The 13,479-nt window shown below is 41.0% G+C and overlaps 1 protein-coding gene across 11 annotated transcripts in view; it reads right to left on the bottom strand.

Moving 5' to 3' along the window:
• Window positions 1-13,479, bottom strand: part of DLGAP1 (DLG associated protein 1) — an 843,835-nt gene that overhangs the window by 230,941 nt on the left and 599,415 nt on the right. For all 11 annotated transcript variants that reach the window (XM_026496025.3, XM_057313266.1, XM_057313260.1 and 8 more), the window contains one exon: window positions 11,321-11,535. In XM_026496025.3, the coding sequence (XP_026351810.3) occupies window positions 11,321-11,535 (215 nt within the window). The remainder of the gene's footprint in view (window positions 1-11,320; window positions 11,536-13,479) is intronic.

Raw genomic sequence — 13,479 nt, forward strand, 5'->3', positions numbered from 1 at the left:
GCTGCTCCGCGAAGCTACTGTTCAAGCCACCTGAGACATATAGGGATTGCTCAGGAGTGAGTGAGCGTTCATTCAGCACCTCCTTGGGACTAACCCTGTGCCCAGGGCTTTGCAAACACGACTTCGGATAGCGTTTGACATGGGGACAGAGAAAATAGAAGCATGTGTAAGAAGGCTACAACTACCTTAAGAAATGTTTGAAGACAGTGCTTCAGGAATTCTTAGGAGGGGGAAATAATAGCCAACAGGGAGAGGTTACATTTGAGAGGAAGACTGAAAAGAATGAAGAGTTTTTTTCCTATTCTTCTCCCCCATTACACTGTAAGTTCTATTATACTAGCAATCCTGACTACTAATGTATCCCAATGCTTAGCACATAGTGGGTGGCTGAAAATAATAATAATAATAATAATGATGGTAATAGCTAACATGTAGGGTGTGATTACCATGTGCTGAGCACTGTTCGAAGTGTTTCACATATGCTACATTATCAAATCTTCACAGTTACTCTTGAGATAGGAAATATTATCATCCCTGTATAACTGATGAGGACATTGAGGCACAGAATGGTTAAATGATTTTCCCACAGTAACACACCTAGAAGTGACAGAGCTATGATTTGGAGGCCAGGTAATCTCTCCGAGCCTGCACTCTTTAGCAATAGGCTATAGTCAGTCTTGATTGAATGAATAGATGAAGAGGAGATGGCTTTCCTGGGGGCTAGGGTGGGGAACCACGTAAACAAAGATCACGAGGTACCATTATTGCTATTCACCAAATACACCAAGGTCTCCATTTTGTGGGCGCATAGTAGTATTTCACTTCCTGTCTCTCTGAAATTAGTGTGGTCATGCGGATGGTTTTAGCAATGAAACGTGAGCAAACATGACGTGCATCGTTTCCAGGAAACAGTGCTCAATTCACCACATTCCCTTTTTCTGGTTTGGTGAACATAGAAGTACCTATTGAGATATACCGTCTGTCTTTCTGGGTATCTGAGTGACTGCAATGACCAGAGTCTCCTGACAATTCACAATGGACACATATTATGAGCAAGAAATAAACTTTTGAGATCTGGAGCTTGTTTATCAACAGAGCATAACCTAGTCTAGCCTAACTAGTACATAAATTAGTACCAGAAATGGGGTACTCATGGAACAGCAACAACAAAATACCCTAAAATATATGGGTATAGCTTCAGAAGTTGGTAGCAAACAGCAAGGTAACTAGAGGCTGGAAACATACTGATCCAGGTTATGCAGTGTGGATCATTTGGTAAACTGTCGTCTGCAACAACTTGGAAGGTAGATGATGTAATAAGTGAACTCATAACTCTAGGGGAGGTAGGTGCAAAGCACAGTGTTAATGGCATGTATTGGTTGCTGTTGGTAGCTCTCAACAAGGTGTTATGCGATTTGAAATAAATTCAGCAAAAAATTGGTTAGATTGTAAGTAGCAAGGAAAGGGAATAAGGAGAGGCTAGACATTTGAAGACTTGAAGGATTTGGAAAAAGCAACTGATTTCAACCCAGTTTGTAAAAGGTGAACCGGAGAATGTGTTTGAGTGATGAAGGTATGATGAAAACTAGTGCTGGCGGCAAGGTTCAAGTCAAGGATATGACTATCTCACCCTATTGTTCAAACCTTTGAATGGAGTCAGATGATTTAGAATGAAGATGCAATTAGATAAATACTTTGATTAGACAAAACAATTCAGAGGGAAGCAGCTAATAAGTTGGTAAGTATCTTAGAGGTATGGGCAAACAAATAGAGCAAAGACAATTGTTGTATCTAGGAGGGTTCTATGAGTGTGATGACTTTTACAGGGAGCCCATCAGAATTTATAGAAAGAAGCTACAGTCGTGAGAGAGCTATACTGCCAAAAGAACCAAAAGCCTAAATTAAGATGTAGTAAAAGGGGAGTCCTAAAATGTTTCTTGGGGTCCAAGGAGTACACATTTCCAGATGTGTACTTTGCATATGGTCAAGGAGGATAGGAGCTAGGAGACAGAACAGTTACAAGGAAGTTGCTCCTAGGGAGCAGTTGTAGCCTACTCAAGAAACATTGCCTCCCCCAGTGTAGGAAGCCTGAACATCTTCCCCAATGGGATTGCAGAATTGCTATGGACCAATGACTACTGTTGTCTCCCATCTTTTTCTTTTTGAATGGAAGTCCTTATTGTGGATACTTTGTCCTTGTTCCACCACGATAAATGGGGTTGTAGGGGGCAGGTCATTTTCTGTTATAGCAAGTTTCCAGGTGTAGAGGAGCTACATCTGAATCAGAGGTAGATATGACAGTGTTTTATTCACTGCTCTACAGACTATCATTCATCACCCTCAGATCATAAACTTTGAGGCTTAGGATGGGACTAGGATTTGGGTTTTCTCTTTGATGGTGGTGATGGGGCATGAATATATTTTGCCTGCAGGAGAGGGAGAGAGAGAGAGCCAGGTATTTGGTCTCAGAAGGATAAACTTCAATAGTCATTAGTGTTGCTTGTCAAATACTGTTTTGTGTGTTCATGTCCTGGGCACGTGGTAAGATTGCCTTCACTGCCTTCTTTGAAGATAGACATTGCCATGCCACTAGCTTTTGCCTATGAAATGGGAATGGAGGTGATTCGTCTTACTTGAGGGTGGAAGCATTAAGTTGCTGTGCTCTTGTCCTGCCTTGGTGACCTGGGAAATCTTTGTTGATATAGAGTATCCACAACTTGGTCCCTGACTGATCACAGTGACCAGAGCTCCCCATGGACCCAAGATGAACATGTAGCATGAGCAAGAAATACATTTTTGTTGTTGGAAACCTCTGTGATTCAGGAGGTTTTTTTTTTTTTACTCCTGGCGTAATCTAACCTATCCTGACCAGCATGGGTCTGAAGCCAGAAAAGTAAATCCTAAGATCACTGAGTAGCTCAGTTTGATCAAAGCATAGAATATGTGTAAGGAAACAGCAGAAAAGAAGATCTCCAACAAGAATGGAGTCTTCCTGGGACACTAAGTGTCGTTGAGGACTATGTTCAGAGACACAGTGGGATTCAGAGATGATGTCTCAGTAACCTGGTAGAAAGCCTATAGAAGGAGTGACTACAGAGACACGTCAGTGGCAGCAGGAGAGATTGGTCTGTGATCATTCAAATGAGGAGTGAAGCCCTCAAGCTTGAAGAGGTGAGTTTGAGCTGCAATGTTTCAAGACTGAATTTAGGAAAACGGTAACTTGGTTGACAGAAGGGGAAGAGTCAGGAAGAGCAGTGATGTTCTCAGGGAGTAGTGGGCGCCTAGAAATGTCATCTTCCTGCATGCTTCACGTAAAAATACAGCGTGAGTGTACGTGATGATAACATGGTGCTGGTCTTCAGCTGAAATCTTAGACTCTACAGGTCGGGCAAATTTCACACAGAGATTCTGTTCAACTCCACCCAAGTGACCCAGCAGAATTATCAAAGCCCTCAGAGAGGCACAGTTCAGGTTGTTTTCAAAAGTGCCTGGAAAGATTTCTCTCCAAATCCCCAAATTAATTTACTCCATAATTAATAACTTTGCGATTAGAAATTTCTCCTTGCACCTAACCTAAATCCTTGGGTTGTAGTTTGATCTCATTTCCTCTTATTTCTGTACAGGAATGTCAATGGTTTTGCTCTTCCAGATGCATTCTCTGTAAAGGTACATTTATTTAGGACTCATACACAGCCTGCCTCCAAAAAGGATTAGAGGCAGCTCCTACGATGTCTGCCTAGGCTTCCTTTAAAGTAGCTTTTCTCTTTGCTTCGGAGTAGGTTACCATCTGAGGGCCACGAGGAGGATTGCTTTAATGATATAAAATGAAAGCAAAACTACTAACATGGACTATGGTGACGATAGTAATCTGCAATGAAGAAAAGGAAAAGAAAACACTCCCAAGTAAAGCGGATTTTTTCTGACCAGAAAAAATTCTGAACAAAATAATAAGCTTTAATACCTTCAGCCTCTGAGTTTTAAGTTTACATCTTCTCTGTAGTGCCTTCTTCCACCATTCTGAGATTTTAGAGCACATCTATATACTCTAGAGTATCTTTTAGGGTATATTTATAGCTCTAAAAATATATGTATTTCCATGTAAATATATAGAAATATAATATCTCTATATAAATTTATGCCTATATAAAACATGTCTATATAAAATATAGATATAAAAATAGATATAGATATAAAAATAAAATATATGTCTATATAAAAGTGTCTATATAAAAACATATATGTGTTTTCCACATGACTATGAAAAACCAGATTTTAGTAAATCATTTAATAAATTTATTGAAACCAAGTACAAATGTCTCCCACAGTACTTCAATATTAATGGTACTGAATAAATGAGTGAGTGATTACATGAATACTATTTCTGATTATAAACAGGGTGTTCTCTGTACCTGGTTATCTGCACTTTAATAGTGAATGTAGATACTAAACTGAAGGCTCGGTAGCCGTAGACAGGCAACGTAAAGGAATTTTAAAGCTCTCTGAAAGCACAAATCTTCCTGGCAGGCCGGTGTGTAGCATTTTCAATCAGTACCACCTGAGGGGACTTGGGGAATCTTCATTTCCAGAACCCTCTTCAGGGGTTTTCCCCTGCTCACATTCTCCAGTTTTGAGGGCCTTGCCAGGTCCTGAGAAGATGGCTCAGGTTATAGACCATAGAGCCACGGGATGGCTACAGGGACGGGGTTTGTTTTTATGTAGCCCCATGGAGCCGGACCCAGGCTCCTAAGAGCCTATCATTTCTCCCTGTAACCGCCATCAGCCAACACGTCCTTTATCTCTGATCTGTTGGTTTGTTGGTCCTTCCTTCTTTCACCCCAGGGCAAGCCCGAGTCAAAATGTTCTTAAAGCCCTTCCTGTTTGAGCTGCCTGTGAGCCTGCTTGCACTTCTGGGCCAGGATGTACCTCACTGAAGCCTCTGACCCCACTCCCCCAGGCCGCAAATCTACTCTGCTTTCTCAGCTCTTTTCCTGGGGACCGCTTCTCAGGTGTCCACACCCAGGAGACCTTCCTTTTCTCCTCTGCACTCACCCCTCTTATGTAGCTCCTCTCTGCTGTCTGGGGAAGCCCGTCATGCCACCTAGCTTCTTATCCTTTCTGCTTTCGATGACTGGCCTCCAATCTTACCTTTGATGGTTAGTTGACATATAAACTTGGACAAGTTATTTAATCTCCCCGAGACATAGATTCCTCATTTGCAAAGTGGGGAAAATCTGATTTTTAGAGTTACAGTGATTAAAAAAAAAAAAAAAAAGAATGTAGAGCCCTTAGCACTCAGTAAGGTATTTAGAACATTAAAACTTAAATCTCTCTTCAATGTTTTAAAATCTCCTTTCTTTCTCTAAAATGTGTCTGAATTTCCTTTCATTCTTTCACCTCCCTCACAGATACACAAGCAGTTCTTTCCTCTGGGGTCATGATCATTGTAGGCACAGGCCAATCTTTGCAAGTTTCCTTCCCAAACAGGCTTTTCTAGGGAGAACTTGTATCGTAGGAGACCAGGATATTGTATAGACGACAGTGCTTGCACACGCCCATCTCATTTGGAGGAGGGCATTCATACCCCAAAGAGGAATTGATTTTTCTTGAGCTGGGAATGGTGATTGGAGCTGAATAGAATAGGCAATTTCTTGTACCAGTTACTGTTTGTTTTGTTTTCCAACGAGGCTTATTTCTAGCAAGGGGCTGAAACGTATTTAGATAATTTCTCTATGAGGAAGTGAATGAGTTTTAGTTTTAAATGTTTTCCATTACTTATCATTTTGGAAGCTGGGGGTGGGGAAGTTGGGAAGATAGAATGTAAGAGAAGAAAGTACTGTGGTCAGAAGAGGATGGGAACCGATCTTGGGTTTATATCACTGTATAGTCACAATATTGTAGTGTTGGGTTGCGTGATTCTGTTCTTTCTTCCACTGTAAAGAGCATCTGCTGTTATATGTGAAATTATACTGAGGTTCAGGTAGGAGAGGAATGTCAGAGACATTTCATACCACTTGGACAAAGATGGGATGATATATATGGCTATGTTCTTAAACATGGTTTCTATACCTAGGAAAAAAATCTCAATGCTCTTATGTTCGTACACCTCACTTCCCCTTTTTCTGAGAAGAGAAGGAACTGAGGAGCTGTAGATGGGTAGGAGGAGGAGCTTGTGGAATGTGAGGAACCAGCCGAGAACACAGTGTGTCTAGGGAGAAAAAAGGGAGCAAGAAGTTTACATGAAGATGACAAAAACGGAGACTCTACCAAGAAGCTTGTTTTGGGTTCCTGATATAAAATTGATGCATTTTAAATTTCCAGAATTAAAGTTGTAGGAGAACACCCCATCTATCTCTTCTCAAATTATTTTATTTACCAGTACTGCTCCTTTTGTCTTTAAACTGTGAACTCCCAGATCTTCTGTGCCTCATTCTTGCAATTATTTACAACAGTGCTGAAAGGTCTCTCAGAGACCATGTGGATGAGAGAAAGGACCCCGTGGTATCACCGGTCAATGAGAAGTCGGGGCTGGAGAATTGTGTTGAGAAGCGTTCTGAAACTGGATCTGTGTTCAGTGGGAAGGGTACTGGGATCCATTAATGCTGGGATTGGCTTATGCTGTCTGCCATAGGCCTAGAAGTTGGGGGTGGGGTGGGGGAGTTGTGATGGGAGTTATCTTAGTGGTACCATCCATGCTAATAGCCTAAGCCTCTCATTTAATTTCGGTGTGTGTTGGGGGGTAGGGCTGAGAGACATTAAACCAGTTGCCAAAGGCATACAGCTATTTAGTATTTCACAATATACGTTTAAAAAAAGAAAGGAAAAGAAGAGAAAAAGGGTTCAGGATCAGGAAAAGAATGCAGATTAAGAGGATTAGCCATCTTGAAAATGGAAAACTACCTTCAAGACATTTAGGACTGAATATGAACCTTCTTGAAACCTTTTGTTAGACAGTTTGTCAAAATTGCTAGGAGCTCTATCTAACTTGTCACCCCCAAAGCCAAACATGCACAGAAACCTGGGGCCCTCCTTGCCAATTTCAGAGGACTTTCAATGTCTATAATGTTAGATGCTATTTCCTCCAGGAGAAAATTTGTCTTAGTGCTTGGATGAAGAGACAAAGAAGTATGAAGAAATTTTAAGGTGTTATTTACCTAGGATTAATGGATAGTTGAATTTAACTTTACAATCTTTTAAATGCCAGCTCACTTTTAAAAAAGCTCTTTCTACAGAATATTGGGAGGGAAAAGTCCAAGGTGGGATTTGGACATGGTTTTAACTAATCAGGGTTGCAGGCAGTAGTCTCAGTGCTAGAATAAATAGCAAATTATAACAAATGCAAGACTTAAATTCATCAGAGCCATGGTGTGGAGAGGTTTAGGGGAATTCTGGCCCCCCTAAACTCTCCTCGGCTTGCCTGAGAATTTACTATTAAGCATCCAGAAGTTATTATTTGAAAATACTAATATTCTTGGGTGATAATTCATTTCAAGTTCATTGTTAGCTAATACCAAAGGAAGAAAGCAAAGCTAGTGGTCACGTGAAGGGATTTGTTGCCAGCTGTGGAAGGAGACAAGGGAGTGAAAGATATAATGGTTCTCAGTGATTAGCTACAGGAATTTTGTGGCCCAAAGATGGAGTTCACTGTCTGAAGCTTGCTCATGACTCTAGAATGTTCAACTGACCCTAGAACACAATAACTAACACTGAGTAGGTGACGTAAATAAATCTTCAAGATGCCTTTTAAAAATAGAAAAGAGAAAAACAATGTAGGAAATTACAGGAATGCTTTCTCTCCAACATTTCTGACAGAAGATAGGAGTTGAACACCTCAAACAAAATGTTGCCCCAATCTCACTTGGCTAATTTTAGTTATCTTGGTTCATGGCTATGATTCATCCCTAAAGCTGTGAATTGCTGAGGAGGAAGGAGGAAAAAAAGTTGACTTAAATGTCAAAGAAGTAAGAACAAAAATATAGTTTTCTTTTTTGGGGAACTAGAATTCCAGGATATGGGGATCTTTCTTTTTTTCTCAGGAGGGACTGAATGCTTCAAACTTCTAGAGAAATAATGGTCTTGAGTCAAAACATCATTAAGGAATAAAAGACAGCAGTGATTATAAGTCATGTCATGTTTGAATTTTTTGCCTTCATAGTATATTTCCCTTTTCTTCATGTGTGCTTCCTTAAATACCATTAAACTAGAACTCACTAGGAATCCTCCGTAGTTGAGTATGATGGAAGCTTAATATGTAGACTGTAATGAGGAGTGGAATCCCTCCACTAGGTTAAGGAGGAATGAATGGAGACAAACAGAACTATGGGAAATAAGCCTGGGAAATCAGATGGTAGGAAAGAGAATAAAGGCATATTTGAATGATGGTCAGATGCTGTCTTGCTTGCTAAAGGATAGAGACAGTTTGGTGAAATTCCTTCTTGAATAAAGAAAAAAGTTTCTCAGTTTATTAGGGGTCCCCCAGTAAAGTAGTTGCCATTTTAAATTTCTGGAGGTTTGGAGGAAGAAAACAGTCACTAATTCGACTCAGCTCAATGACTGTTTTCACTGTCTGGAGTAGCTGACCAAGACGTCTTAGCCACTATCCATGTTTGTCTTTTTCTTAAAACTCTTAGAAACTGCTGCTCTTAAAACTTCGGAGCAGTGAAAGAAATATATGATGGTTGTAAGAATAGGGCCCGGGGCTTGAAAGGAAGATGATATTATGTAGGAAGCAAAATGAAAAAGAAAGAGTTCTAATGACTTCAGAGCAGGTCCCCCACAGCCCTGAAGCTGTGAGGAGCGTAGCCTGAGGCATAATTGTGAGAGGTGATTTCTGCTCCTACCCCTGGCCTCAGCCTCCCCAGAGCACTCCGCTCAGCTTTCCTGTGCTCCTCTCCTCTCTGTTCTCCTCATGCCTGGGTATTACTGTGAGCAGCGCAATCATGGTGTCTCCTTACGGGAGACCTAATGCGTCATTCGGCCAACGTGACAAATGCATCCTGACAGATCAACTAACAGGATAGGAAAGTGGCTGAAGGGACTGTGGAGGTTGCAGAGTCCCACCGCCTGTTGAGGAAACTCAGCTCCTGAAGGTCTAAGTGACTTTCTTGCCTAAAGCCTTCCCTCTTTTGCTTCTTCTGGAGGATGTTAATTAACACCATGGCTGTGTCTGCCTATTATTGTCTCTGGTGGAGAGATATTTTAAAGCCCATAGAAGATATTTGCCAGAAGTTATCCTTGGCCACCCTCATTTTCAACCACCTTGGCAGACTGCCTTTATTACAAACCCATTTGTTGTTTTTTTTTTTAAATTTTTTTCCAGACTGGATATATATTTAATTTTCTGAGCCTCTGTGAGGTGTAACAAAGTACAACAAAAGCCTGTTTCTAGTTTTCATTTCCTTGATGCACTTTGACCTCGTGTGGAAGTGTTATGGGTTGACTTACATTCCCCACACAGATAGATCGAAGTCCTAACTCCCAGCCCCTGTGCACATGGTCTTACTTGGAAATAGGGGTTTGCTGATTTAATCCAGTTGAGATGAGGTCATTAGGGAGGGTTCTGATCCACTGTGAGTGGTGTCATAAGATAGCTGCGGGAAGACCCAGAAAGGAGAACACCATGTGATGCCAGAGGCAGAGACTGAAGTGCAGCAGCTGGAAGCCAAAGAATGCCAAGCATGGTTAGCCGTAACTGGAAGCTGGAACAGGCCAGGAAGGGTTGTCCTCAACAAGTTTCTCAAGGAGCGGGGCCGAGCTCATACCTGGATGTCAGACTTCTAGCTTCCAGAACTGTGACATTACAAGTGCGTGTTGTTTCAAGCCATTCAGTTTGTGGGACTTTGTGAGGCAGCCCTAGAAAACATACCTGCAGTAATCAAGGCAAAGAGGAAGGGCAGCTGGAAGCCAAAGGAAAGAAAGAAGAGCTCCTTTGTTGGGTTGGTTCACTAATGCCATTGGTATTAATTTTTTATTGAAATGATCTGGAGAGGTTCCATATGACCCCTTGAAGAAAAATTCATGAGGGGACTCCCTCTGTCTGCTTATTTAAGATATAATGCATTTTGCTATGTACATGTTTCCATTGTAGATTAGTCCACTGTTGGTCTCTGTTAATAATCTAGTTTGTTTTCCTTAGCCTGACAGCTTTGGCCTTTTTCTACTTTATTTATTTTGTCCTTTAATATTTTATATTGTAGCATAATATGAATGCATGAATAGTAGTATGTATTTCCTTAAAAATGGGAAAAGGCACTTAAAAATACAAATTATCCATATTTTTCAAATGATGATCCAAGCCCTGATATAGTTCAAGGTTCTGATTTACTCCCCAGAAATAATATTAAAATTTTAATCAGGTCTTGTTTAAAAAAATCAATTTCAGGGGCGCCTGGGTGGCTCAGTCATTAAGCGTCTGCCTTCGGCTCAGGGCATGATCCCGGCGTTCTGGGTTCGAGCCCCACATCAGGCTCCTCCGCTGGGAGCCTGCTTCTTCCTCTCCCACTCCCCCTGCTGTGTTCCCTCTCTCGCTGGCTGTCTCTCTCTCTGTCAAATAAATAAATAAATAAAACCTTTAAAAAAATCGGTTTCAGTAGTTTCTTTTGTAGTGCTTTTCTCTGTTTACAAATAGCACAGATGGAGGTAAGAACTACTTAGAATCATATTCTTCAAAACCCAATATCTTTAAAGATTTTATTTTTAAGTAATCTCCACACCCAATGTGAGGCTCAAATTTATAACCATGAGATTAAGAGTCACATTGCTCCACTGACTGAGGCACTCAGAAGCCCCCAAAAACCATTTCTAAGGTCTTATAAATTATGTGTATTTAGCATCCAAATTAAAAACCCGTATCAAGAACCTTCATATATGACCCAATTTTTAAGCGTAGCCACTTTCTATAAGCCTCTCCAAGATCATCTGCTTTATTATATTACTCATTTATCTGAAGAATTCAAGGGTCTTATAAGGAAGAGTTGCCCTGTAGATTTAGTGGTTAAGAAAACATCCAAGAGTTGAGAGACATAGATCTTCTCATTGACCAGAAGTCAATCCATTTCAGAAGCCATCCTGGATTGTTTCAAACTCTTTTTCTTGGGTTTTGGGGTTCCGCTTACGATTTCTGCAGAACACACCTGAATGCCCATGTCTTTGAAGGTGCTAGATACCCAATCAGACCCCAGGTCAAAATCACTAGGCCATTGAGTGCATTGCCCTGCCCCAGCTGTAGGGTGAACTGTGCCCCGGGTACTCTAGGAGTCACACCCCCTGCTTCTAGGTGCTGAAAGAGCTGGGCTACCCGAAGGAGAGCATTGGAAACACTTACTTGAGTGTGGTGAGTTCTGTAAGGGATGGCTGAGTAGCCTTGAGATAGCTTTCTCTTCGTGCGGCAACTTTGGGAGAGGGCTTGGGACTTGTGTCGGAGTCGCCGCTGTCTTCATCTCCCATGGCCTTGATGTAGCTGCCGCTTCGCATTCTTCGGCAGGGGATTTCGTCGTCCTTACCTCGAGGGGTGTACCCTGTCCAGTCATCCTGAGGAACCTAGTCACACAGAAAACAGATAATTTGTTTTGAATGAAATCCTATACTTCTCTTTCCTTTTTTTTTTTTTTTTTTGGTATGACCCTGAATGTGGGTAATATAGATATATTTTCTAAAACGTCAGATGTTCATTTCTCGATAATGGTGTTTTACTGTCATTGGTTTGAAAACATTTTAATCCATGCAAAGCTATGTCTCAATCTTTAGAACATCCTGTGTATTAGGAAAAATTAAAACCGCTGGCTTTGATTCACTTCTCATTTTTCTCATGCTAATCAGAATAAGAAGAATTCCAAGAAATAATTCCAATAAGAATGCCACAGGAAAGGAGAACAGTTTTATTTGAGCTTTTCAATTATTTGTTTTCTTTTCTTAAAATTTTTAAAAAAGATTTTATTTATTTATTTGACAGCCAGCGAGAGAGGGAACACAAGCAGGGGGAGTGGGAGAGGAAGAAGCAGGCCCTCAGCAGGGAGCCTGATGTGGGGCTCCATCCCAGGACCCTGGGATCACGCCCTGAGCTGAAGGCAGACGCTTAACAACTGAGCCACCCAGGCGCCCCCAATTATTTGCTTTCAATTGTCATTTAAAATTTAAGACTCTTTCAGTTTTATCTCCACCCTCCTCACACCTTCCATCTCTACTGTCTTGTATCGAATCTCTCTTCTTCCTAAACCAGCTACAATGACTTCCCAATACCTATTCTTTCTGAGCCCCTCTTAATTTGGATTCAGCCTCCATAGGTCAGCTTAAAGCAGGCTTTAAAGGTTTCCAATGATCTCATTAAAGCTAGTGGCCTTTTCTTAATTATAATTTTCCTTGGCCCTGAATACACACACACCCACACACACACACCCACCCACCCCTGAAGAGCTTCTCTACTTACCGGGTAGAGCTACTTATCTGAATTGTTCTTTTCCTCCTGCTTTGCTGGATCCTATTCTAAGTCTCCACTTGGGGGTACCACACAAGATAGTGTTCTTAGTCCACTGCTCCCTTTTTTTTTTTTCTACAGTCATTTCCTTTGAATTCAACAGAACACTACACTATGCCATAGAGGGCTTCTTTATGACTTTCTCTTCAGTTCCGCTTAGATTTTCCACCTCAACATGGACTCAATCTAGGATCTCATTACTCCTCCACTGAGTAAAAGAAATGCACAAAGACCACTCTTTTTATCCATTAAGAAGCAACAAACAGTCCACGGTGCATAGAACACTGCACAGGGCTTAATGAAAAGAAACCAAAAAACAAAGGAGGCTGTTTTTTTGCCTTTGACATGCTTTAACAGCAATGAGAAGACAGACTTTCCCAAACACATTTGGGAACAGTTCCAGATCAACCCATCAGCAAGTTTAAGATAGGGTGCCATAAATGGAACGTGCACCAAAGAGAGACTAGAAGTAGGAGTTATCAGTAATGGTGATCGGGAAGGAGTAGCCAGGAGGGGCTCCAGGGCTATTGAAACTGGCCAAGTTTCAATGAGAAGGTGAACAGGTATTTAATATTTTGATGCTAACTCCTCACTGATTATCCATCAAGTAACACGTTCTTTCATTATTAACATTTAACTATGCTAAAGGATTTGCTTACAGGATCTTTTTTTATCAGCGTAACGACTCTGCGTAATTTTTTTCTGTTATTTCTCAGATGAGAAACAAGAACTCAGAGAACTTCAGGAATTTGCCAAAGAACACACAACTAATAAAAGAACACGTAACGGCTCTGGCAGTCAGAGCATTTTGGTTTGGCTCCAAAGATTAGAATTTACTTAACCTAAATTTTTGATTAATAATATATGAATTTTAACTCTGAAGGGTTCATAAAATTGTTTTCAATGACACATACACATATTAGACACGGGTTTCCAAATGTTATAGGTGCTAGGAAGTGAGAACAGATGTTCCACTAAAAGCACGATAAAGGGGCGCGTGGGTGGCTCAG

The sequence above is a fragment of the Ursus arctos genome, unplaced genomic scaffold (assembly GCF_023065955.2).
Source record: "Ursus arctos isolate Adak ecotype North America unplaced genomic scaffold, UrsArc2.0 scaffold_17, whole genome shotgun sequence".
Taxonomy (NCBI): domain Eukaryota; kingdom Metazoa; phylum Chordata; class Mammalia; order Carnivora; family Ursidae; genus Ursus; species Ursus arctos.